This window comes from Eriocheir sinensis, chromosome 10 (genome assembly GCF_024679095.1).
Source record: "Eriocheir sinensis breed Jianghai 21 chromosome 10, ASM2467909v1, whole genome shotgun sequence".
Lineage (NCBI taxonomy): Eukaryota > Metazoa > Arthropoda > Malacostraca > Decapoda > Varunidae > Eriocheir > Eriocheir sinensis.
The window spans coordinates 20,275,737-20,303,534 of NC_066518.1; the positions used below are offsets into that span (position 1 = coordinate 20,275,737).

The window sequence follows — 27,798 nt, forward strand, 5'->3', positions numbered from 1 at the left end:
ATTCAGGCGGCACCGATGCAAAGGCCACGCTGCCGACACTCATCATCACCATCACCATCATCAGCCGCCCGCCAGCTGCTCAGGCCCAGCGCTTGACCACCCGGATGGTGGCCAAGTGCAAGATGTCGACGATTTTCAATTTTTCCCATGAGAATAATGGTTCAAAGTTTGCGATTTCAACATTTGCGACCCACAACGTCGACCTATTTATCACAAACTTGGAGACAGTACTGTACTACAATACAACTGGCTTATTATTACTGCAATATTGTATTTAACTATATAGTAGTCAGTTAACACTGCATATGATGAGTAAATGCAATAGGCACACCAAACATCACCCTAGCCGATCCAGGATTCAGTATGTTTCCTAACATATAGGCAGTAATGTTATATTTCATAAAGAACCCTTATAACCAAAAACTAACAAAAATTATGGGTATTCTTTTTCTTGAACAGAACATTGAATAAACAACAGAACAATAATATGAAAATACATATCTATTTTATACGGCAACTGTGGCCCGAGGCAGCAGCGCACGCCATTTTGCGGGAATCAGATACCTTAAATAAGCATATTTTTACTGCGCAAAGCAGGTGATGTTGCTTACTGTGACTTTGTGAGCTTTCATACTTATCTATTTGTGTATATTTCATGGAGGTAAAACTTACATTACTAGTTTCATTTTTACAAGTGACATGAATCTGTGACTGTTTATCACAATGGAATTTCACTCAATTAAGTGAATCACACACCACAGAAATATTACCAGTGTGTGTATGAATGAATACAAAGATAAACACATACAGTCGAGTCGAGTTGTAGGAATAACTAAACCTATGGAGAAAATACAATTTGGTTCTGGCCCTTGCCATTTTGTCCCACCCACACCCCCTTTTTTTTTTCATTTGTTCTAGCCCGAGTGCACCGGTAGGCATTATCTGCCGTCGTTGCTATGGTAATGGCGTCTCACTCTCACTGGCAGCAAAATGGCATCCGCTGCTCTCTCTCTAGCTGTTCTGGCAGCAAAATGGCATCCAATGATCTTCTTGACATTTAAACATGCATCACTAGCTGTTCTGGCTGACGAGCTCCTTGCAACAAAGGATGAAAAGGAAGCTGCAGTGATTATTGTGGCACAGAGGTGAAATTCAATGGAAGCACTTATATGTGTTTATTTGGGCCGCCATGTTTGCTAATGATGTCATCATAGCACTGAGGTGCTCCACCTCTCCAAACTAAGCTGCAGCGAGCGGTCCGAATTGGCAACTCGTGCTGCGGCGTCACGCGTTTGAGAGCACACGGATCAGTCCGTGCGGCCTGAATCGTTCTCCCAAACGCAGCCCAGGGGTGCTTTTCAGAGAGCAACTCGGGTCGCCCTGGGCGCCCAGACCCCTCTATCAAACACTTTTGTGCGCCTCTCAGTTAAGCCTCGTTGGTAACAGCGTCTCACTGGCAGCAAAATGGCGTCCGCTGATCTTCCTGAGGACGTTTACTAGCTGTTCTGGCAGCAAAACGGCATCCGCTGATCTTCCTGGAGGACGCTTACTATCTGTTCTGGCAGCAAAATGGCGTCCGCTGATCTTCCTGAACTCGGGCTGAGTCATCACGCCTTTGAGAGGACCCGGGGCAGTCCGGGCAGCCCGAGTCGCTCTCTCAAACGTACCACAGGGGAGACCACAAACCATGTCATAGATGGCTTTACCTGCGTCATCTGAACATACGGTTCTGAAACCATACCGCGTCATAGGAAACCGCACCTTACGGTCTGAGCTAGCATATCCCCTAAAACTTATACAGGTTGAGAATCCTTTATCCAAATTCCAAAATCCAAAAACCTCCAAAATCATTTATTTTTATTTTTTTTATTTTATTTATTTATTTTTTTTAATGCTGACATGCCCTTTTTTTTCCCTGCAACCTCACGGGTAAGAACACGGGCTATATAAGAACATAAGAACGTAAGGAGTCTGCAAGAGGCCGGTTGGCCTATACAAGGCAGCTCCTGTACACTCAACCCCACCTTACCTCACCATCCATGGCTTTATCTAACCTCTTCTTGAATGTATCTATGGTATTGGCACCCACAACATGGCTCCCAAGCCTGTTCCATTCATCTACCACTCTACTGGTGAACCAATTCTTGCCTATGTCTTTGTTGAATCTGAATTTGTCTAACTTAAAACCATTGCTACGCGTCCTACCTGGCTCATTTACTATCAAAATCTTATTGACATCCCCTTTATTAAAGCCCTTCATCCATTTATAGACTTCAATGAAGTCTCCTCGCAACCTTCGCCTTTCTAGAGAATGTAGATTTAAATGCTTCAGCCTGTCTTCATAAGGCAAGTTTCTCACCCCCTGAATCATCTTTGTCATCCTCCTCTGTACAGATTCTAACATCTTGATATCCATTCTATAGTAGGGGGACCAGAACTGAACTGCATAATTGAGATGAGGTCTAACTAGTGCTAAGTTAAGTTTGAAGATGACTTCAGCGCTCCTATTGCTTACACTCCTCGAGATGAAACCAAGTACTGTTTGCCCGATTTTTAGCCTGAATGCATTGAGCCCTAGGACAGAGGTCAGCGCTCACTATAGTGTGTTCAGTTGAAGCTTGCACCTGGAGCCTAGCGAAGGTTTGTAAGCTGCTCTGTGATTGGCTGCCGCTCCTCTCACTCACTTATCACTGACTCACTCTTTGATGCGACACACCTCTGTATTATTTGCTCTAACTCATTTGTCAATTCTCTGTAAACCAAAAATTAAAGAAATTATGGAGTGGTGAAGTGAAAGATGGAGTCATAAATGTTTATACCCCATTTTATTCTTCGCTGATTATTTCATGGAACTGCTAAACTACAGTTCATGAAAATGGAAACATCTGATGGGGAAAGTTATCCTGAACGCGATGGTGTTGTCATATTTTAGATAAAGTGGACACGAAGGGAGTTCGGCAGCTTTTTATAACAAGATGTAGCTGTGTCTCGGCAGCAGGGCGCTCGGCGTAACGGCCGCGGCGTCGGGGTGACTGGTGAGGTAGCGGCAGGGAGACTTTGGTTCAGCGTATACATCTTGTCATTAAATGGTGTATATATCCCTTATTTTTCATTTTAACACAACTCTGATAGTATCATCGTCTTCAGGAAACATTTTTCTATCACATGACACGGTTTATATTAATATAAGCTTTTTAATTCCATGACATAACTAACACAGAATGAAAAGTGGTATAAGCATTTACAACCCAGTATTTCACTTTTACTCGCATTATCTCGTATGTTTTTAGTCAAATGCAGATGCCTTTCATAATGAACCTAATCCACTATCATTCTATTGTTCAGTGGTGAAAGTAACAAATAAGTACTATGCGAAATAAATTAACTACTGAGTATACAAGTAAAACTTTTAGTGTGGCAAGTCCAGCATTCTTGGCTGGGCGAGAGGCAACCTGCCTCATGCCGCTATCCAATCAGCAACCAGCTTCACATGCCATCATCAGTGATCGGCTTACCAAACCAGGTTAGGGGAGTCTCAATAAATTAATAAATAGAAATGATAGATAATAATGGTGTTTCATAACGGTGGCAAGCAAGAGATATGTTCATATGATTGAAGCTTGCACCTGGAGCTAGGCTCCAGGTGCAAGCTTCAACTGAACGCACTATAGTACTCCTAAGTCTCTCTCATGCCCAGACCTGCTTAGGGGAGTGTCATTTAAGGAGTAATTGTGTGAGGGATTATTCCTACCTACACTCAGAATGCTACACTTCCCGACATTGAATTCCATCTGCCACTTCCCCGCCCAATCATACAGTCTGTCAAGCTCATCCTGGAGAACGCTAGCGTCCCTGTCTGATTGGATTACTCTACCGATCTTGGTATCATCTGCGAACTTACTGACATCACTACTAATTCATGTGTCCAAGTCATTGATGTAAATAATAAAAAGCTGAGGACCCAGCACCGACCCTTGTGGGACTCCACTCGTAACATTGCCCCATTCAGATTTTTTACCATTGATTTGCACTCTCTGCTTCTTACCACTAAGCCACGCCCTGATCCAGTTCAAAACTTTCCCATCTACACCGTGAGCCTGTAATTTTAGTAATAGCCGCTGATGAGGAACTTTGTCGAACGCTTTACTGAAATCTAAATATAATATGTCATAGTTTTCATCTCTGTCAACTGCCTCGATCACTTTAGTGTAGAAGGACAACAGACTAGTAAGGCAAGACCTGCCCTTTGTGAACCCATGCTGTGAAGGGTCAAGCACGTAGGTACCTCTGAGGAGGGACCACATACCCTTGCTGGGTGACGGCTCATGAAGGGGAGGGGAGGATGCCAATAGACCAACTCTATCGGATGACATCAGCCTTGCCAACCAAGTCGGTCTTTCAACAAGGACTGACGTGTCTCTTTGTACTAGTCAAAGACATGAGCATGGGTTCCCTTTGTTCGCTGCAAGACGAGAGTGCTCAAAGCGGAAAACAATGGGAATAACCTGTTAGGGTTGCCACCTTGAGCTAAAAAAGAATAAGGAATGCAACATCCCATTCTCTAATACAAAACGAATCCATATTTTAAGGAATGGGTGGCAACTCTCAAAATTTCTCTGGCCTGCCATGACTGACAGCCGCTGCTGGTGAAGGCAGGAGGAAGGGGGGAGGGATGTTACGACACGTATTTTACACGTATTTCAGGACGACCCTTGACAAACATAATTTTATGGACTGGTTTTGTGGTTCACCGAAAAATGTGCTCACTTCAGTTTTAAAATACTGAATTTTATCTGCTTCACCATTCAGGCAGCCAAATACGCAACAAATGGCGTACGTGAAGTTAGGTTTGGTTAATTTAAATTTATTCGGCACGAAGTGTAGGGCAGTGGAAATACGTAACGCAGCGCAGGACGGAACACTACGGTTGCGAGAAATACCTCCTCGCAGTCACTCTGCTGTTCAATATGCATAAACACTGGGAGAATACAAAGCAGGAAAAACATTAATTTGCCTGGTTTTGTTCTAGTTTGTCCACTTGTGATATTAGAAACAGTAAGCAAGTGAACCTCTCTGCAAGCTATTTTGTGGCAGAGGTGGCGGGTGCACAACTGGCAATCGAAAAGGCAATCATTTAGTGATTTCCAGAGAAAATACTATCTCCATAATAAGCAGCATCATAATTTGTCCAGAAACAAGCAGTCAGCATCTCAAAATTAGTAGGCTACCCTCTCGTGAATAATCCCCTATTTCAGTTTTCATTTTATTTAGATTCAAACAAAAATATTCCGAAATCCGCAACACGTTCGGTCCCAGGGCTTTCGGATAAGGGATTTTCAACCTGTATTTTGCTCTTCATCTTCTAATGGTACTCTCCTCTCCGTTTGGAAAAAGTCATATTTTATTCCTATTTTCAAGAAGGGCTCACGTTAGGATCCTTCACTGTATAGACCAATATCTTTAGTATCTGTTTGTGGCAAAACCATGGAACAAACAATTTCTAAATTTATGTATGAATATTTGGATAGTAATAATTTGCTAAATGAAAATCAATTTGGTTTCCGAACAGGGCGCTCTACTGAGGACCAGTTGATACTAACCTACAATGAAATAACTAGGCTATGTGGTTGGATCAAGCATTTAACATGGATCTTGTGGTTTGATTTCTCAAAGACTTTTGGAATTGTTTCCTGTGACATATTACTTGTGAAACTGAGTATGTTGGGTATTACTGGCAAGTTACTTGACTGGATCAGAGACTTTCTAATCATCAGGGAAATGAATGTTGTTGTGGACCACAAGTTTAGTAATACTACTAGATTAGTACATAGCGGAGTCCCTCAGGGCTCTGTGCAGGGTCCCTTACTATTTCTTATCTAGGGTAAGTTCGCCAATTCATACGTGGTTCTCCAATTAGTACGCGAAATTGCGAAAAAAACTGGCTACGTGAAATGTGGTAAGTTAGAAGGATGGGGTGTGTCTCTAGATGTACCTTAACTATCTGGCTATAATCCCACAAACCTGCATAAAGTAATGTCTATAAACAAGGGCAAAAAAAAAAAAAAAAAAAAAAAAAAAAATGTATCCCCAAAAAATCCAAAAAAATTATAAAGTCTTAGCCAAAACCTAAGGGTAGTGACTTTGGGGGAAGGTTATTTTGAGTGCTTTGATGCGATTTATTGCATATTTTCTTGTGTCAGGTAGATGGATGATGGACTGAACTAGTGCCTACACCTGGAATTACTGGAATCCAATATACCCTGGAGGAGTGGCGGCGGGGCGTACGAACTGAATAAGAACTCCCCCCTATTTTCAATTAGTACTCGACTTTTCAAACACCGTTTAGAAGGCTGTAAACAACACCGCAACAATATTTTAGTCTCGCCCTAATTCCCTGAGTAATAGAGGTGCATTTCCTATGGCCAGTTTCATGGTGACAACTCTCTTAATTTAGGATACCACACTACCAATTAGTACGGGCGTCGTGTCATGTGCACGTACACACTTCGTACTGTGCAATGCATTGCAAGTCGATGGACCGACTTGTTTGGATAGATTTCGGTCGCCAATAGAGTCGGTCTATCAGTACCCCGCTACGGGCCGCCTTCGGCAATGGCCCGTGCTCCCCCGTGCAGGGAGGGAGCAATCTTTTCCCTTTTAATGGGCCGTCTTCAGACAAGAGCCCGTTTCCCATGGTGATACTAGGGGATAAATATTTGAAGATGTACGCGCGTCCTCACATGCTGTACACACGTACACAAGATGCATTCCGCACTGCGTCGTACTTATACAGGTAACTCTCGATTTACGCGAGTATTGTGTCCTTGAAGAGATCACGTAAATCAAACAAGAGGTAGGTTTCTGTCGAAAAATAAATATTCAGTTCATTCAGTGGAGAGAGAGAGAGAGAGAGAGAGAGAGAGAATATCCATATCACCGAGATATCCACTCCACTCAGTCTCAGCCTCACTTGTGTGAGGAAGAAATGAGGGACACCATGAGCGACTGGCTAGTATTGGTACCGAACAGTTTGGTACCGGTAGCGTACCGTAGAGCAGGTACCGTAAGTACCGGCAGCGTGGCAGCATGAGTATTGTATTGTTGTTCAAGTGGCGAACGGGAAAAACTGAGCTCAGCTGTGTGGCCGCGGCGCCATGTGAGTCCAGTTGCGTGAGACATCTGGTGGCAACTCCATAAAATATCGCGTATTAAGTGAAAAAACGTGCAAATTAAACATCTATTTGGATTTTGGACCCCGCATTATTTAATAAACGCATAAACCAAACTTGTGTAAATCGAGAGTTACCTGTATCATCCACAATAATATTAATAATTTATGTGTACGTATTAATTTCTACCATTTTACAGACATACAGCTGATCAGTTATGCCAAGGCTTAAAGCTAGAAAGCACCTGACTCTCCCTTCACCCCCTCACTCCCCACACCCTTCTCATTTCCCCTTTGTGTGTGTGTGACTGTGTGTGTGTGTGGAGGGAGGGGCAGAAGGGAGAGTAAGGCGGCTTGGGTTAACCTGACCTGACTCTCCCTTCTGCCCCTCCCTCCACACACACACAAAGGGGAAATGAGAAGTGTGTGTGTGTGTGTTCATATAATCTAATGGGGAAGGAGAAAGGGAGGAAGAGAGTGATATAGTGAGAGATAAGGCTAAAGATAAGTGGGTGTGAGAAAGGAGAAAACAAGGGAAATAAGTGGAGGAAACAGGACAAGAAAAGAAAAGAAAAGAGAGAGAGAGAGAGAGAGAGAGAGAGAGAGAGAGAGAGAGAGAGAGAGAGAGAGAGAGAGAGAGAGAGAGAGAGAGAGAGAGAGAGAGAGAGAGAGAGAGAGAGAGAGAGAGAGAGAGAGAGAGAGAGAGAGAGAGAGAGAGAGAGAGAGAGAGAGAGAGAGAGAGAGGTAAAGGTGAGGAAAGAGGGAGAGAAAAGGTGGGAGGTAAAGTGATTAAAAGATTAGTAAGAAATAAGAAAAATAAAAGTTTACTTAAGATTAACTAGAATAAAGATGAAAATGACATGATAAAAGATATTTTCATTTATGATTTTCCTGTTGTATTTAGCCTGATCTTTATTTTTTTTAAATAAAACTGCGTGTTTTGCTTAGTAGATTAGAGCTGGAACCATCTAATACCATGTATAATTGACCATACAACTCCTTGAGACCACCCATCACCGGCGGAGATGACATCATTTAAATCCCAGGTATTTAATTTGGTCGCCCTTTAAATTTGTTTATTTTTACGTACGCGTAATGTAGCGCCATGCTCATGCATTTCTAGACAAACATCATTTAACATAAAATGGTCAGGAGACTCCTGTCTATAACATACTGGAATGGTAGAGTAATATTTCAAAAGGTTTTAGAATTAGAAGCCATTGCGTACTAATTGGAGCATGCACATACCAACAGGATTTATTTAATAATTCGTACGCACTCACTTTCAACCCTTCCCTCTCAAAAAGTATTGAATGTATCTAAATTTTCTTTATGTGGGATAAAGGCCAATCATTCCCCTACAAATTCACCCCATACCCAATATTCTATGCCACCCGGTTTTCTGGTGAGAACATGAAAACAAAAACAATTGCCAATTTTTGGGTACTAATTGGCAAATTTACCCTATGTACATTTCCTTGCACACAACATAACTGCCTCTACTAAAATCTTTGTTGATGACCTGAAGTTGTACATCAACATTAACCCTTTAACAACAACCATTGTTTATTTAATCAAATCGGGCACTATTCATACATCGTTTATTTAATCAGGCTCTTTCGTGCAACTAATTTGAATGTTAGCTAAAATTTGGCGGGTTCTATACTTGCTGAGCTGTCTGACAGCATATCTGACCGGTGTGGATTTGAAATAAGATCATTAGTTCTCCCTGAACAGCCCTGAAACCCTAAGATAAGAAAACACAGGGAAACACAGTGATGCATCAGGAGGAAAGGATGGGATGGAGGAAAGGATGGGATAGATAGTGAAGATTATTCTGAGTACAGTGACAACAATAATAAATACATTGTGAGCAGTGACGCAATTGTAGGAGAGATGATATTACTTCACCATCTGTTTTGCACTTTAGCCCATCAAGTGCTTCCATCACATCAGCCTATGCGTAAGGGATGTGTTGCCCCGACTGAAACACCAAGCTCTGAGGAGGACTAGAAGTGAGCAGACTAAATGTTGTCTAAATTATTTTAGTGTTAAGAGCAATTCGTATTATTGACATTCAATTATGACGGGGAGGAAGTGTGAAGCATGCCGCCACCATGGCCAGCATCCTTGGCAGTGGTATGCCCCAAACTGCCCGGAGCAGTGTTTCGCAGCGGCAGCTCACACCCTGGCTACATTTCATACTCGCTACAGTGACTATTACAAAATGTATTGCAATTTGGATTTCACCATTATGTTCAGTGAGTAAGACACTTCATACAATATAAATAAACAAAAATAAATTAGCAGTTGTTTTTACCAGTATCTTGGGACTATTCGGTGAAAATAACACCCGTCGTTTAAGGGTCAAGACAGGCTCTGGCGCAAATACAATCAGTGATGTGATGCAGTGTCAACAAGCTATAAATTCCCTTTTTATTATATCAAGATCCTGGGGTCTTACAATGAATTCTTCCAAGTCCATTTTATTAAGATTCCAGAGATGTCAGATGGACTGGGAAGCTTTGAGCCTATCAGGGCTTTACTACATGGACAACATACCTATTCCTATAAAGGACATTATTGTTGATTTGAGGATAACAGTGGACTGCACTTTGAAGTTTCATCAACACATTACTAATATAGTCAGCAATAACAGAGGTATTATCCAAATACCTTGAAAGCAATAGTTAATTGTGATGCTTCATTTATGGTCCTTTGCTGTATGGAACTCAGGCTATGTTGGAGATTTGAGGTTATTAAAGTCAGTTCAGAGGTGTTGGACAAAGAACATCCAAGGCTTAGAAAATTTTAATTATTTTGTAGGGTTAAAATCACTGAACTTGTTTTCAATATACAGCCATCTGCTCCATCAAAACATGATCAAGTACTGGCAGATCTTCCATAATAAATGTCCTCTCCTTCAGACCCAGTTATTTTAAGTCTTGATCTACCTACTAGAGGCCACCAGTATAAAATAGCACATGTTAGGAATCAGTTGGAACTAAAGAAAAGGTTCTTTACGTAGTGTCAGAGGAATATCTTTGTGAAATTCTCTCCCAAAATCCCAAGTCACCCTCCAGTCTCTATCTTTATTTAAATCAGCACTACCTCAACATCTTGGGGGCCACCAAAATGGTACCACATTTAAAAGACCTTCCCTACAAAGAATGGCTGAAGAAGCTGGACCTGCCTACCCTGGCCTACAGGAGATCCAGGGGCGACCTGATTGAAGCATACAAGATTATAACACAGAAATACGATCAGGAATGCACAAGAGGGATTTTCAAGATGAGGGAGGATGATATAACCAGAGGAAACACCAAGAAGATATTTAAGACAAGATCTAGACTCAACATCAGGAAGTATGCTTTTTCAAACAGGGTCGTCAATACCTGGAATGATTTTCCAGGGTGGGTGGTAAATGCCGAAAGTGTTGAAATTTGAATCAAACCTTGATAAAGTGTAGGAGGGCCAGGAACTAAAGTCTAACTATAGAGCACACATAACCCCCACACGCAGCCAACACATTGAGAACCAGGCTTTTGAACTGGAGCCACAGGCTTAGGCCTCTTCCAGAACATCATCTGTGAGTATCTGTGAGTATCTGAGTAAACTTAAAATACCACTGATTGGACTATAGCTCTTTATCCAATTATATAATCCCAATTACAAGTTGACTGCATATGATACACTATCCATCTTTTGTACAAGCACTTGGTATTGTTCATGTAGTTATATATTATGAGTTGGCGCATAGGCAGAGTGATGGCTTCCCAGTGCCCCCTCCTCATCATATGGATTGTGGGGTCGGGAAGCCCACCAGGTGAGTATATCAGGCAATGGAGACCCATGGCCACAGCATTGCCAAACCTAACCTTTGGAGTAAGGACAGCCACTGCCTCCACTACCCTCTTGACTTCATGCCTAATTTTTTTTAAATGTAGGAATTTCATGCCTTTCATAGAATTTTAAACCAGTTCTTCTGACCGCTCGCTTGCCAAAATTGTCGAGATTCGTTAAAAGTAGTAATGTGCTCCTTTGATTGTGACGAGAAAACAGGCTGTTCTAGGAACATTTGTTACACGAGCTTTATTCAATTTAGAGCAGATTGATTGGACTATTTTCTCGACTGAGCCCAATCCCTTAACCCCCTATAAAGGTTGAGTTAAGGGGTCGAGGCTGGTAACTTGCATTGTAAACATATGACAGTTCAGGTGAGGGGGCCACCCATCACACCCAGACCTTGTCAAACCCTAACCCAAACTCCCACAGGACATATGGCTGCGGGGCTAGGCGGTTGAGCCCCACCCACTCAATCCCCTGTAATGGTTGAAGTAAGGGGTAGGGGCTGGAAACTTACCTTGTAAACATCGCCGTAGGTGCCACTGCCAATTCTCTGTATCAGCTCGTACTCGTCCTGGGGGTTGCGGCGGCTTATGTCAGAGGACAGGGCCGCCGCCGCCGCCCCGCCGCTGCCTGCCATCATGCCACCCCTCGCCCAGCTCCCTCGCTCTCAGGTTCTCACTCAATATTGTATTCAGGTGATAGCCCTTGCGATGGTCCTTGTTCAACTGACTGTTATCCCTCTGGTCAGGAATGGAGTGCGGGGAGGGGAGGGTGGAGGACTGGAGTAGGAGGAGACAGAAGGAACGCGGAACGGAGCACCAGCCTTCTTCTTCTTCTTCAGGGGTTTGTATTCTCACTAGACGCTTCCACCTCTCACATTAACTATTTCCAAAGGTTGAAAAAAGGGGATTAATCGTTTTTTTATGAGTTTTTTTCCCATGTATAAAGAAGCGTTGGAGGTCTACAGAGAGAGTCGGTATTCTCAGACGTTTTCGTTTCTTACGTCAACTATCTTCAGAGGCCAAAAAAGGAGATTGATTGGGTTCTGATGAGTGTTATTTTGGGTTCATGGTACAGAAGAGGGCTCAAACTACCACCAGGGTCATAAAAGTACCCATGGAAACGCCCGAAACTCCTACGAAAGCCTTGTCATATAAGTGAACTTGGGCGCCGAAATGTTCAATTAAGATCGGCACGTTACCCTAGCACACATATATGACAATTAATAAGGCTATCATAGGAGTTCTACTGGGACTTTGTAGGGGTAGTTTTATGGCCTTGGTGGTAGTTTGATCATCTTTCAATTCAATTCAATTCAATTCAATTAGTTGATGTCCGACGCTTAATATAATCTTATACACTTTGATCTCCGGACTCGATCTTTCCATTGTATCCTTTAATTAATTTTCTCTCTTTGTTTCCAGCCTTTAGCCAAGAATGTGGCTCAACCTTTCTATTGTTCCGTCTTACCAATGAAACGGATCAAGTGATGGCTGCTTGCAGATATTTTTTCCGATGAAATACGTTTGTTTGCTGATATATATATATATATATATATATATATATATATATATATATATATATATATATATATATATATATATATATATATATATATATATATATATATATATATATATGACCAAGAAATGCACAATAGTTGGTTAATCCAATTTATTATTTTAAGGATCCCTTGATCGACGTACTTCCCTTCAGTTATAATGTTATAGCCAATTTACATATCAATCAATAGCTCGGATTAGTCGGAATGAGCTGGTACGGCAATATTTCTCTTCTTCTGTGATTTTCTCTTAAAAGGGGGAAACGGGCCCTTGTGGGTACGGCAATGTGTATAACAATGGTGTATAATAGGTAGGAATTAACGTCAGCTATGTAGCCTACGTCTTCTCTATGTGATCAGTTCGGGTACTTCCTTGGTTACATCTTTGAAAGTATCATTATAAGAACGTACTAATCTCATCAAGCTTGCTGTAGTTACCGTTAAAAATGATTAAGTGAATTGATAAAATCTGCTGTACAACTGCATGGATGAGTCTAGCCTCTATCCTCCATCGATGAGTCGCGTCCAAACACAAACTACGATGAAAATTTCTTATATTAGCTCTAGGTTTGGCGTTGATATAAAAAAAGGAGGAAGGAATTTTAGGAAACTACACGGGAAATCTCTTTATTAGTGAGTAGAAATAGCGGATCATTGTGGTGAATATGTTTTGGTTTGGGCGCTTTCAATGACTATGTGTTGGAATGTCGAACTAGCCAAAGGGATTGAGTTTCCTGCTGGGGTGAAGGCTGCTCTTGTTTCTTCTCCCTCCCCGGCGAGCGTTTCACTTGCGTAATAACTCACGAAGATGAAGGTGGTAATATTTGGTGCAACGGGGAACACGGGTCTTTGCTGCACCCGAGCTGCAGTCAAACTTGGTAAGATATGAGAAAACGCTTTGCAGCTTTATGGTTGTCTTATAGTGTTAGGTATTCATAGACGATGTGGATATTCCTTGTGGGTAGTGTCCATCCATGGTCCATCCCACCATTCCTGCGTCCTCCCTCCTCCCAGTCGTCCCCGGTCCCCCTGTCCCTTGGCTCCACTTGAGATAGCAGACTACGTTGTTTCCCGGCTTGTTGCTCGGCAGCTACTTTTCGCAGTTCAGCAGTGTGAGCATATTATTTGATTGGCATTCTATGTCAGTGTGGATAAATTCAGCAGATGCCATTTCGGGCAGGGGCTTGGGAAGAGTAAAGTGGTCAGTCACTGACAGCAGCAACACAGCCTTCTGGAGCTGCGGTAAACAATCTGCAGAACTTGTGTGTCATTTTGTTACTGGAGAGCTTTAGGAAAAATGGCGTAATTCTAATGCTTACGGACTTCAACAGTTAATGCTGATCCTCATAAAAAAACGACACTATAAGACGAGAGGGATGACATCCTCAGTAACTACGTAGATTCGTTGGGTTGGAGTGTTGGATAGTTACATACAGCATAAAGTCCACACCTTAAAAAGTTTATAGCAGTATGACATCAGGTTGTCAGGTTTTTTTTATGACTTAAAGAGGCATGACCTTTTGTGAATCAGCTCCATATGATACATTTGGCTGCAAAGCTGCTGTTGGTGTCCTGAAAGATGCTCCTTAGCATTTACACTTTCATTGGCATTGTGTTCAAAACTATGTCATTACTTATATGCTGCCATTATCCTCAAGTGAATAAATAACCTGAGCTTTTTTTTTCTTGTGCACTGCAACAAGAATTTGAAAACATGTATAGAGTATAACAGTTGTTTTCAAGGATATGATATATGTTGATATATACCCATCTACCTGTAAGGTACTTGTACTAAGCAAGCCTGTCAAGGCCTTTCAGTATGTGCATTGTTAGTATACAAGAAAATATGGTGTCCTTGTAAAAGACATTTAAAGACATGTCTTGCAGTTTCTTATACTGTTCTGCAGACATTATTATTAACAAAGGAACAGATTTTAGACAACCATAACATAAATTTATCAAAAAGTTGATAAAGATGCTGACAAGTGTTTTAAATTTGCAGATAAACACAAGATCCAGATAATTGCTGCATGATGTATAGAACAGCACACAGCATGCTGCGTGTGTCAAGGCTTGGGTCAAGTGTATACCAGATAGCTTGGCCTAGGGTGTCATACCGAGGACTGTGCTCAGCTGGCCCTGATGTGGTCGTTGAAAAGCTGTCTGGAGACTGCGAGGGAATTACAGTGCTTGGCTTCAACCGGCCAGCAGCTAAAAATGCAATTAGTAAAAATTTGTTGAAAGAGATTAAGGAAGCCGTTGATAGTATTCGTCATGACTCCAGTGTGAGGGTGGTGCTCTTGCGTTCCTTGGTCCCTGGGGTGTTTTGTGCTGGGGCAGACTTGAAGGAACGTGCAAAAATGAAGCCAGAGGAAGTTGGTCCATTTGTTGCGAAAGCACGTTCAATGATTTCTGACCTTGAAAATCTGCCCATGCCAGTTATTGTGGCCCTGGATGGTGCAGCATTAGGGGGAGGACTGGAAATGGCTCTGGCATGTGACTTGCGAGTAGCTGCTGACACCACAAAGATGGGATTGGTAGAGACCAAGCTGGCTATTATTCCAGGGGCTGGAGGGACACAGAGGCTCCCTCGTATTGTGGGAGCTGCTAAAGCCAAAGAACTGATTTTCACTGCTGCAATTATTGATGGTAAAGAAGGGGAGGACATTGGACTTGTGAATTATGTTGTTCCTCAGAATGAGACTAGAGATGCAGCTTACCTCAGATCTGTAGAACTTGCTAAAAAGATAATCCCTAATGGGCCTATTGGAGTGAAAATGGCTAAAGTTGCTATATCACGTGGTGTTGAAGTTGACCTTACTACTGGCCTCTCCATTGAAGAAGCATGCTATGCTCAGGTAATCCCCACTAAAGATAGAATTGAAGGACTCACAGCCTTCAAGGAAAAGAGAACTCCTAATTACAAGGGTGAATGAACATTAGAAATTTGATTGTAAATATTTTGATACTAGCAAACACTTTGTATGCATGTTTATAGTCATTATTAATATTCTTGAGTATTTAATTACATGTTAGGGAAGTTTTATGTAATTGTTGAATAAAGGTGACAATTAAAACATTTTAAAGAATATTTTCACATTACATCAAATATTGTAGATATGTGTTATATTCAGTAGGATCTCTCCAATAATGATCTCCAAGATAACTTTTTCGACAGTAACGGTAAGTTAGAATAGGTATATACTATGTTTCTACATTTTGATTCTGGAGTAAAGGATTTTTTGCTAGAAGGAAGCATCTGGGATTATCTTCGAAAGCATTTGCTTTCTGTCATCTAGATATGTAGTCATTGGTAGTTGTTGTTCATGGACTGACTAAACTATTTGGTTAAGATTCGTTTTAGGTCCGTGCCAGTATCTCATTACCTACCTTATGAAACCTCAATATCTCATCACATATCTTTTCTACAAACCTTCAACAGTCATGGAAATGCTTTGAAAATCCAATTCAAGGACTTTTATTTTACTCTTGAAAATAGGGGATAATGTTTACGAAAGCGCATCGCCTCCTCTGGCAACGGTGCAGCCGTTGTTGCGAGAAATACCTCTTTGCTGAAATAAGTCACATATACATGTGGGGGGGGTCCAGGGGGGGGCATGGTTAGAAGGGGGGTCGAGGGGGGCGCAGCCCCCCCGTTAGTAGGTCGTAAAGTTCGGTTGGAGTAGTTTAAATATGCTCCCCGACCCTAAACCCTCTGCAAGCTATTTTGCGGCTGCAGCGTCGTCACGGCTGCCGCCAGAGGAGGCGACGCGCTTCCGTAAACATTATCCCCTATTTTCAAGAGTAAAAAAAAAATCCTTGAATTGAATTTTCAAAGCGTTTCCATGACTGTTGAAGGTTTGTAGAAAAGATATATGAAGAGATACTGATGTTTCATAAAGTAGATTATGAGACACTGGCACGGACCTAATACGAATCTTTACCAACTATTGTTGACTAAGGACTGTACATACTCACAGATGATCTTCTGGAAGAGGCTTATGCCTGTGGCTGCAGTTCATTAGCCACTACAATGTTGTGGCCATGTGTGGTGGTGGATGTTATTCTTGACTGATAATTGAATTTTTGTTGTTATTTTTTCCAAAACTTGTCTAACCTTTCAAAGATTTCTATGTTTTATGTATTCACCACGATGTCAGAGAAACTATTCCAGTTGTTCACCACCCTGTTTGCGAAGGCATATTTCCTCAGCTTATGTCTAGCACGCTACTCTTTGAGTTTCCTCTTGTGTCACTCTCCCTCATCATAAACTGTCCTTCTGTACACTTCATCATATATGCCACACACTATTTTGAAGGTTTCAATTATGTCTCCTCTTGATCTTCTATATGACAGGGTGGGTAAATCTAATTTTCTTAGTCTCTGCTCGTACGTTAGGTCTTTTATTTCTGGAGATAGTTTGGTGGCTCTTCTCTGTACATCATCTATTATTTCATTATCTTTGGCTTGATAGGAACACCATACCTGGTTGGTATATTCAAGGTGTGTTCTCACTAAGGCTGTGTACAAGGCTTTAACATAGCTAAGTCCAGGTATACTAAAATTCTAACATAGCTAGTCAAGGTATACTAAAATTCTTATTATTGTGCCCACTATTCTGTTTGCTTTGTTGACCTTTTCAGCCAGGTACTCAGAAAACCTGAGCTAGTCATCTATGACCACACCAATGTTCTTCTTCCTACTAGTCTTGACAAGTGCATTATACATGGTGTACCCTTGATCCTCCACATTAGTGATCCCTACTCATATAATGACAATTTTCGGGATGTACATTGCCTGACTAAGACTATTCTTGCATTACAATATTAACATTTAGGGCATGTTGATATTTTGTGCCAATTTCCATGAACTTCATACAGGGTAACTTATTATACTGTGATATTCTGGGCCAAGATTACATGTATGAAGGGATTAGTGGTGCCATTATTGCTAAAAATGGCCTTTCCATGCACCAATCAGACACTATTGGATAGATCTTACTGGTTGTTACTCTATCACACTCATCAAAATCAGGGCCTTTTGTAACAGCGTCATGAAGATGTAGATTTGGTTGAATGTATTAAGTGATTTTTTGTTGCCATCACCCCAGGACTTTCATCCATTTTTTCCTTTTAAACCCCTCCTATCAAAATTTTTCTGCTGAAATATGAATCATTACTGAGTCAACACAAGTAATGTTAAACTCCTTAAAGGTGTTAAGTTCTTAGTGCAATGATTGATATGAGGTTTGTGCACGGAGTTTACTGTGGCGTGCTGTCGTACTGATGGTAGCATTCCCACTCTGGCATCTTGTGCTTGGCTCACACATTTCCAAGAACATATCATCAAACCCATCAAAACCAAAATATCACTCAACAGCACACACACATCACCTTAACCCGGTAGCAGCGGGGATCATGTTTCTTAATGGTCCCTCCAAACAAGAAAAATGAGAAAAAATTATCCCTCACACAAACTATTTCATAATATATATCAAAGCATTTCTGATCAGATTATGTATCATCAATTTTGGGGGGTAAATTTCAAGGCACAAATTTGGCCCGTCGCTGCTACACGGTGAAGCCACAAATTTGGCCCGTCGCTGCTACCGGGTTAAACCACAAAGTATGGGAACTTCTAAGCTGAGGGTGACCTGGCTGCAACCAAGGATAAGAAACAATTGGGAAAGCTTACCGGGCATTGTTTTACCCACTATACATCATGTGTCTTCTGTGATTCCTGATCCAAATGTGAGCCGTGTTGAGTGGTATCACTATACAGTCACCCCCCGCCGTTCGCGGTCTCACCCATCGCGGTTTCGCGTATTCGCGGTCAACTAATTGTGACCCCCCCCCCGCTTATACGCGGCCCCAGTTTCGCGTATACGCGGATGCATTGACACTAAATAGGAAGGCAGAGAGGAGGGAGGGAGGCAGAGAGGGGGAAGGAGAGAGGAGGAGGAAGGCAGAGAGGAGGGAGGAGGGAGGCAGAGAGGAGGGGGAGAGGAGGGAGGCGGGGCAATGGACGTTAGGTTGCTCCTGAGTGACGTCACGGTTAGACTGTGACGTCATGCTTTCCTATTGGCCAGCAGCTCACTCAGGGACGACTGCTATTGGTCGAGATTTTCTCATAGCAACATTATCCTAAAAAAAAAAAATTCACGCGCCGCCACACTGCAGTGTTGCCAGATTGGGCTACTTATCGCAAATTGGGCTGTTGTCTAACAAGGTCTTGTCTCATTTCAGTCATTAAAAAGAACGAAAAAAACATGTTTTATATGACGTGTCAGAGGTGACTTCCCCAAATGCATATTTTCCCATAGGGTTATAGTCCGGGAACGAAATACCCGCGAACGGCGGGGGATGACTGTAATTCATTGTGAATCTGCATATGACCATTCCTGCAATTTGGCATTTGTGCACTGCACTGTTTTGGTACCACAGTGTTGTATTTATATGTGAGTTGGGAGTCACAGACAGTGCTTGATGCAGCGTGTTATTGTCTCGTATCCTTGGTCATGCCTAGGTCGCTTACTAGATCAGAATTTCTCTTGCTTTATGGTTTAAATTGGTGTAATGATGATAATAATAATAATAATAATAATAATAATAATAATAATAATATCAGATGAAAATTTTGAATATGCAAAAATTGAGGAATACAATACATTGAGTAGTGAAGTATGGGAGGGAGGGAGGGTTGGGGGTGGAGTGTAGTGTGTTAGGTCAGGTGACAGGTGGACCAAGATTTCTAAGGGTGGTGGCTAAGTGTGAATTTTGGTGTGTGTATTTACCTGTTTGTAGTCTACCAGGCCCAAGCTAAGCTCTAATAATCCCATCTCCATATCTACATTTATCCAACCTTTCCTTCATTTGTTGGACACTGTTCGCCTCCGCCACCTCTTCCCGCAAGCTGTTCCATGTGTTAACACTTCATTGTAGAAAACTATACTTTTTTAAGTCACTCAAACAGGTTCCTTTATTAAGTTTCTTCCTATGTCCTCTCAGCCCCTGCATTCTCGCAGTTAAGAAGAGATCATCTCTATCCACCTCATCAAACTTATTTACCAACTTATACAGCGTGATCAGATCTCCTCTCTCCCTTCTTTGTTCCAATGTCATCAAGTCCATTTTCAAACTGTCTTCATACGTTGTATTCAAGAGTTCTGCAATTCTCTGTATCCTTTCCAGCTTTCTGATATCTTTCTTATTGTGAGGCAACCACACAACTGCAGCATATTCAAGCTTTGGTCTTATCATTGTTATTATTTTCTTCATCATTTCTTTGTCCATAAAATGGAATGATACCCTTATATATTGCATCATCTTGTAGGTTTCTCCAAACAGCTTGTTTATGTACTTTTCTGGGGATAGTGTGTCTTGCATCATTACTTCCAAATCTTTTTCTTCATGTACCACCAACGGTTTTAAAGGTTTTCTCCCATCCTGTATGTTTTCCTTGGTCTTTTTTTTTACTTTTCTCCATTTCCATAACATGGCACTTGTTTGCATTAAATTCCATCTCCAATAACTGGCTCCATCTATACCCTCTGTCCAGGTACATATAACTTTTTATACCCTTTGGTATATCATTTATATATATTATGAACATTATTGGTGCTGGAACTGAGCCTTGGGGGACCACTCTTTACTCTCCTCCAATTTGATTTCTCCTCTCTAATCACTGTTCTCATTTTTCTTCCTGTTAAGTAATCCTTCATCCACTCGATAACCTTTCCTCTGATAATCTTTTCTTTGTGTGTGTGTGTGTGTGTGTGTGTGTGCGTGCATGCGCGCGTGTGCGTGCGCGTGGAGTCAAGTCAAGTCAATTGTGTAGGGTGGTCATGTGGTTGTGGAGGCATTATTCACTTTCACAATAGACATCACTGCTCTGAGTTGGTATCTGTTTGTGTTGCTTGGATAGATAGATAGATAGAAGGGTATTGTGGTACCAGGTAGCTCGGGATTGGGGGAGGGAAGGAGAGAGGCTGCAGGTGTTGGTGTTGCTTGTTGCTGAGGAGTGAGGTCCTGAAGAGTAAACAGATTCAACAGGGTAAGTGCCCCCCTATAGATGTATGAGGTGCCAAGGATCTGCTTTAGTATGCTCTCCGGTTAATGCTGTTGGGTGTTGTTGATGGACAAGGCCCAACCAAAGGCGACATAAAGGAGTTTGAGAAGGATGAAGGTGGTGTACAGTTCCTTTAGCGTTCACTGGGGTGATCCAAGGGATTTTATGTACCTCAACATGTAGAGTTTGTAGGAAGGCATCTTCATAAGGGTGGTGACATGCTTCCCCAGCTCAGCTTACTGTCTTAAGTGACACCAAGCAGCCTGGTGGACTCTACAGCCTGCAAAAGATGAGAACCAACCATCAGAGCTGGTGTGCATGATGGTGTGTGATTATTTTGACTTTATAACCAGGTTTGACTTTGACATGCTTTATTGTGTGTTGCTGAAAGTGGTTAAGCCAGGCGAACGGGACCAGCAAGGGGATGTGGCAAGTGGTACAGTACAGTAGCTGCTATGCACAAACCTTGGAACAACCATCATACCAAATACCTCATTTAACTTTTTAAGGTTAATTTGATAAATCACTCTTGTTCATTCAATAATTATTCTTTCAGCTGAGAAAAAGCATTGAGAGGAGGGATTCAAATGGGAAAAAAGTGTAAAGGTCCTGGAATTGAGGCCAGATGCAAAAAAAAAAAAAAAAAAAAAAAAAAAGGCTTGCGTTAACATGTTTTAAAGCTAAAAAGAAAAGAAAAACGTGGTATACTCCCCCAGAAAAAGTATCTACACTACAGTTTATTCACGCTCTGTGAGACGCGAATTTCGCCTCGCTGAATTGTCTAGTATGCGTATCGGGCAGCTACTGATGCTGCTGCACAGTAACTTAGTAACTGGACAAGGGGGAGAGAGATGCTCAGAGAGCTGCGGCTGGTTGCTATTGATGTCCAGAGACTGCCTCTTAAATGATCCAGTTCTGGGCCTGGATGATTTACATGATTATGGCACTGAATTCAGAATGTGGAGATCACGTTGGTCTTCTGTACCTAAAAGCTCCTTGCCAAATACTGTACTTGATACATATGAGCAGTGCTCACAAAATTATCCTGTTACAAAGAAACTTTCTTATTTATGCCACTTTTTTTTCCCAATTTCATCTGCTACAGCTGAACGAAATTTTTCTACACTTAAACATATAAAATCATTCAGACAGTCAACTATGGGTGAGGTGAGATTGAATGGGCTTGCAAAATTATGCATTCACCGTGAACTGACCAACGGTGATCTGATTGAAAATTTTGTTACGGCTGTCATTGATATATTTTCAAAAAAAAAAAAAAAAAGGAAACCTTATCCTGTAATTTGTACATAACACACACACACACACACACACTCTGACACCACACCGGTAGCTCAATCGGTTAGAGCGCTGCGCTGCAAGGCTTCACGGCCAAACAGGCGGCGGTTTGAGCCCCGCTAAGGCTGGATTCTTTCCGTTGACTAGGAGTGGTTACTGTCTCCCCTTGAGCAAGGGGGATGGAGTGTATGATGTGTGAGGTCCTGGCAGTACCCAAAGATCGACGATAATGAGCACTTGCTCACGTCGGGAGGGTACCTGCTGGCAAAAGCGAGTCCAACTCATGATCAGGCCATGGTGAATTTCACACACACTGACACATACACACACATACATACACACATACATACATTACTGTGGCTCAACACTTGTCAAAGAATTTTCCATTTGTTTTTTTATTTACCAAGCACTGCTAATACAAATTACATCGAGTAAGTAAACTCAAGAGCAAAAATTTTCTCCTCCTCCATCCTCTCTTCCACACTTCACAAATAAAGCTAATGAAGCTCCTCTTGTAACATATTTTAGAATTACAATATGGAAGACAGGCTGGGATGGGAAAAATTAGTAACCAGAGACTAGCCTACAATGTCTGCCTAATAAAGTAAAACTCGTAGGTAAAGTGGGGAACATACGATATTGCTGCGCATTGCATTGGTGCTCATTTCCGCCTCCTTGACCTTTTGAGCCTGTGGTGGACTCGTATCCACTAGCCTGGGGACACTTGGCCCCTTGCCGTCCGGTTTCCCACAATTTATCTTCCCCAAGTTTCCCCAGGTAGCCTACCCATTTATCGACCAACCCGAAAGGAAGGATGAACAGGAGCAATAATTGGGTGGGCTGTGCATCGAAGGCACCTAATCGGACTTGAACTGGTGCCCCAATGAGTGGTAGGCAGTCACAGAAACCACTTGGCTACGGAGGCACAGGGGCTGGGGTGTAAAGAGAGAAAGCCCATTTTAACTCTCACTCTGCCCGGGAATTGAACCCAAAATCTCTATTCAACCGAGAAATTTCGGTTGTGAGCCGAGTGCCTAGTGTTCCCCCCCAAATTATTTTCTAGATCTGCCACTGATGCTGGTGACTGAGTTTCTGACTATAGTCAGTCCAAATCTCTGTGAATCTCGTCCCAGCACATGTGAACACGGTCACCCAACCGCTAGTTTCTTGAGAATTTTGTACAGAGGTTCAAAGTCAGATGCATTTTACAGGAAACTCATCGAAATTCTATAGTCTGTCCAAATTAACTTTGCACTGAGAAGCCCCTCCCCCATTCTGGCTAAGCTCCGCCCCCCTTTCACCTGATAGGCTGTTAATGACGTCATGCGTTGTATCAAAGACACGTACCAAATATATATGATTGAGATAATCTAGCTAGTTTCATGATTAAAAAATAATCGTTATTTAATTGAATGACGGCACTCTACTTTAACAATCAATGACATCACCTGAAAACAAAGTGCAATAATAATACTGCCACTTTTCAAGGGAGAACGGGCCCTTCAAAACAAGTATTGAAAGCGATGGTAGGCTGCCTATTAAGTAATGCACACTTTCCATCATTATTTCCTACATAGCTCATTCACACACTAAATATAATCACATAAAAAATATCTTCTACAGTAATAAGTTTTGTATATGTGGCTTGGAGGGACAGGCGCGTCATCTGCCGCGCTCTCTGTCACCCGCTGTTCCTCCACGGGCCGGAACAAATAAGCGCTTTTTCAGTGTTTTCAGTATCATGGTACCCCATCCCTCTAAGCCAATGATACAAAACTTATTCCTTAATATAATGATTCCTACCAGTATGAAGTTACTGTAGAAGATATTTTTTATGTGATTATATTTAGTATGCCTATGTGAATGAGCTATGTAGGAAATAATGATGGAAAGTGTGCATTACTTAATAGGTAGCCTTCTATCGCCTTCAATGCTTGTTTTGAAGGGCCTGTTCTCCCTTGAAGTGTGGCAGTATTATTATTGTACTTTGTTTCTCAGGTGATGTCATTGATCGTTAACCCGAGAACGTCGGCAGACCCTTTTCTGGGCTTTCACAAGTCGTGGCTGTGGTACAGTGGACCCTAAAAAGGGCTCACCATAAAACCCCTAATTCAAGCTAATTGTAGGCGGTGGTGGCATAGAGCAACACACAAAACATGCCCTGGGTCATAGTGGTGGGTGAGTGATCTCGAGATGGGCTTTTTTGTCATAGGTGGTGCTGTAAGGTCATGGCAGACTGAATTAGCTATCCACACAGTAATCACTTGTCAAATTATCTAAAGTAGACAACAAGCGACTCTAGGCTGGATGCCACGTGTCACAAGACTGTTTATTTTGTAACAAACACCACCCAAAAAGAATGGAGTTTGAGTAAAAGTAAATATTTTTAACAGCTTTATGGTTATGAGAGGAGTACTATGATGTACGTTCCATGCTCTTTTCTTAGTCTCAAAATGAAGTGTAATTTTGCCATTTCTCGGCCACTTCTCGGCTTTCCCATAGCCGAAGCCCATGGGTTAAAATAGAGTGCCGCCATTCAATTAAATAACGATTATTTTTCAATAATGAAACTAGCTAGATTATCTCAATCATATATATTTGGTACGTGTCTTTGATACAATGCATGACGTCATGAACAGCCAATCAGGTGAAAGGGGGCGGAGCTTAGCCAGAATGAGGGAGGGGCTTCTCAGTGCAAATTGGCCAAGTTAATTTGGACAGACTATAGAATTTCAATGAGTTTCCTGTAAAATGCAACTGACTTTGAATCTCTGTACAAAATTCTCAAGAAACTAGCGGTTGGGTGAACGTGTTCACACGTGCTGGGGCGAGATTCACAGAGATGTGTGTTTATGGCCCACGGCAAAAGCTACGAACTAATGATTTAACTATCAACGTTGACTTCAGATTCTCAAAGCTTTCATTTTGTCATAGTTAGAGGCCGCTGATTGGATGAGTGCTGTTGATGACGTTATCGGACTCAGTGAATCACAAGCGTGTTTTCAGAACTGTCTGCCAATCGTAAGGCAGACAACTGCCTTCAGGTGCAGTTTCAAAACGACCCGTTCTCTCTTCACATTTTCTTCCTTTTTACACAGTACGTATTTTGGGATAACAAGGGAGTAAAGTGAGAAAAAAAGTCAGCTTCTCCACAGGCCGGAACAAATAAGCGCTTTTTCAGTGTTTTCAGTATCATGGTACCCCAAGTTTCATGAACCGTGAGTTTAGCGCTATACCTGTGGAACGAAGCAAGCACGAAACTCGAGAGGGTACTGTACAGGTAACTCAATTTACGCAAGTTTGGTTTACGCGTTTTTTAAATAATGCGGGGTCCAAAATCCAAATAAATGTTCAATTTACACGTTTTTTCCACTTATAAGTGATATTTTATGGAGTGGCCACCAGATGTCTCACGCAGCTGGACTCACACGGCTGAGCTCAGTTCTTCCCGCGCGCCACTTGAACAACAATACAGTACCCACGCTGCCATGCTACTCAACAATAGGGGTTGGCAGGTACTGATACCAGTACCGGTACTAACGGTACCAGCTATACAGTATGGTACCAGTACCAGACTGCTCGGTACCGGTACCAATACTAGCCAGTCGCTCATGGTGTCCCTCATTTCTTCCTCACACGAGTGAGGCTGAGACCGAGTGCCTGAGTGGATATCTCAGTGATATGGATATTCTCTCTCTCTCTCTCTCTCTCTCTCTCTCTCTCTCTCTCTCTCTCTCTCTCTCTCTCTCTCTGCAGTACAGTTTTGGTCTCCCCACCATGCAAAGGACATTGCTAAATTAGAAGGTGTTCAGCATCGGGCAACAAAAATGATCCCTTCCTTGCGCAACAAATCTTACGAAGGAAGGATTTCCACCCTTAACATGTTCTCTCTTGAGAAACGTCGCCTCCGAGGAAAACTGATCGAATGTTTTAAAATACTTAATGGTTTCACGAATGTAGACAGATCAACATTGTTTATGATCGATGACACTTTGTGTATGAGGAACAATGGCGTAAAACTCAAATGTAGACAAGTAAATTCAGACTGCACCAAATTTTTCTTCACCAACGTTGTAGTGCGAGAATGGAATAAGCTCCCACCATCAGTGGTCCAGTGTAACACGATTGATTCCTTCAAAAACAAGCTCGACCGTCACTTCCTTCAACTTGATATCAACTAGAGTTGAAATACAACGTTTTGGAGCCTTCTGATTAATGTAGAATCACTTAGGTTTAAGGACAGACCACCTAGTCTGGACCATGGGGTCTGTGTGGTCTGATTTTCTATGTAAATCCATATAAATCTCTCTCCACTGAATGAAGTGAATATTTATTTTTTGATAGAAACCTGCCTCTTGTTTGATTTACATTGTTTTTGATTTACGCGACCTCTTCAAGGACACAATACTCACGTAAATTGAGAGTTACCTGTACCTGCTATAAAACTATGAAAAAATCATTATCAGCTAAATAATTGATGAATACAAGTGATACTCAGGGATTAAGCGTAAAGTATGCCAACAGAAAAGTTGCTGAAGTCGTTATAGACGTCAGTGTATAGAGTTGATTTTAAAAATGGCACCCATGGGATACTGAGCACTTGGTAAGCATAGAATTGATTTCAGAATTCTGCTTATGTGTTTTAGTATGTGCTGCTGGCCTGCAAGTGACGAGTGTTGTTCAATATATATATATATATATATATATATATATATATATATATATATATATATATATATATATATATATATATATATATATATATATATATATATATATATATATATATATATATATATATATATATATATATATATATATATATATATATATATATATATATATATATATATATATTGTTATGCCGGACGTGTTACTTGGGTTCCGTGTCGCCGTCAGGAGACTCTGTGGAGGGAGATATGTAAACACTTTGCACAGCTTCTGTAGTTATATATATATATATATATATATATATATATATATATATATATATATATATATATATATATATTGTTGTGCTGGAAGCTTCCCCCGGCGTCCATGGGGCTCTAGAAGGCTCCGGGAAGAGCGAGCAAGGGGGAGCAAAGCTCGTCCGCCATGATGCGCGGCCAGGCGCCAGGCGGGAAGTGTTGCCAACCCGCACATACTTTTGCTACATGTTCTTGTATGATCTAAAATATACTGTAACATTCTAGACTGTACTGTTCTGGATATATATAGGAGAAGAGGGCGAGAGGAGAGCAGTCCCAGTCTTAGTAAGCTATGTGACGCATGTGACGCAGCACAAGCCGCCATGATGCGCGGCACAAGCCGCCATGATGCGCAGCACAAGCCGCCATGATGCGCGACACAAGCCGCCATGATGCGCTGCACAAGCCGCCATGATGCGCGACACAAGCCGCCATGATGCGCAGCACAAGCCGCCATGATGCGCGACACAAGCCGCCATGATGTGCGATACAAGCCGCCATGATGCGCGGCACAAGCCGCCATGATGCGCGACACAAGCCGCCATGATGCGCGGCACAAGCCGCCATGATGCGCGGCACAAGCCGCCATGATGCGCAGCACAAGCCGCCATGATGCGCGGCACAAGCCGCCATGATGCGCAGCACAAGCCGCCATGATGCGCTGCACAAGCCGCCATGATGCGCAGCACAAGCCGCCATGATGCGCGGCACAAGCCGCCATGATGCGCGGCACAAGCCGCCATGATGCGCGGCACAAGCCGCCATGATGCACGGCGCAAGCCGCGAGAGCCTTTACTTTAGCAGACGACGCCATGTTGATACAGAGCAAGTGCTTTGTTTACGTTGTGGATGTGGATACGGGCAACTGACCTTGGCCGTGTGTGACG

At 42.1% G+C, this 27,798-nt stretch overlaps 2 protein-coding genes across 13 annotated transcripts in view; one reads left to right on the forward strand and one right to left on the reverse strand.

The window, feature by feature from the left end:
* LOC126996672 (mitogen-activated protein kinase kinase kinase kinase 3-like) overlaps positions 1-11,859 on the reverse strand; it is an 88,143-nt gene extending 76,284 nt beyond the window's left edge. For 3 of the 8 annotated variants that reach the window (XM_050857399.1, XM_050857400.1, XM_050857401.1), the window contains exon 1: positions 11,532-11,854. In XM_050857399.1, coding sequence (XP_050713356.1) covers positions 11,532-11,657 — 126 coding nt within the window. In that variant the 5' untranslated portion in view covers positions 11,658-11,854. Of the gene's footprint in view, positions 1-11,531 lie in introns of all 8 variants that reach the window. The other 5 variants (XM_050857395.1, XM_050857396.1, XM_050857394.1 and 2 more) reach the window with 4 other exon arrangements.
* A 1,400-nt stretch (positions 11,860-13,259) lies between these two features.
* Positions 13,260-27,798, forward strand: part of LOC126996673 (methylglutaconyl-CoA hydratase, mitochondrial-like) — a 36,999-nt gene continuing 22,460 nt past the window's right edge. The window contains exons 1-2 of one of the 5 annotated variants that reach the window (XM_050857404.1): positions 13,290-13,456; positions 14,581-15,657. In XM_050857404.1, coding sequence (XP_050713361.1) covers positions 14,609-15,514 — 906 coding nt within the window. In that variant the 5' untranslated portion in view covers positions 13,290-13,456; positions 14,581-14,608 and the 3' untranslated portion in view covers positions 15,515-15,657. Of the gene's footprint in view, positions 13,457-13,524; positions 13,821-14,580; positions 15,658-27,798 lie in introns of those variants that run through there. The other 4 variants (XM_050857403.1, XM_050857405.1, XM_050857407.1 and 1 more) reach the window with 4 other exon arrangements.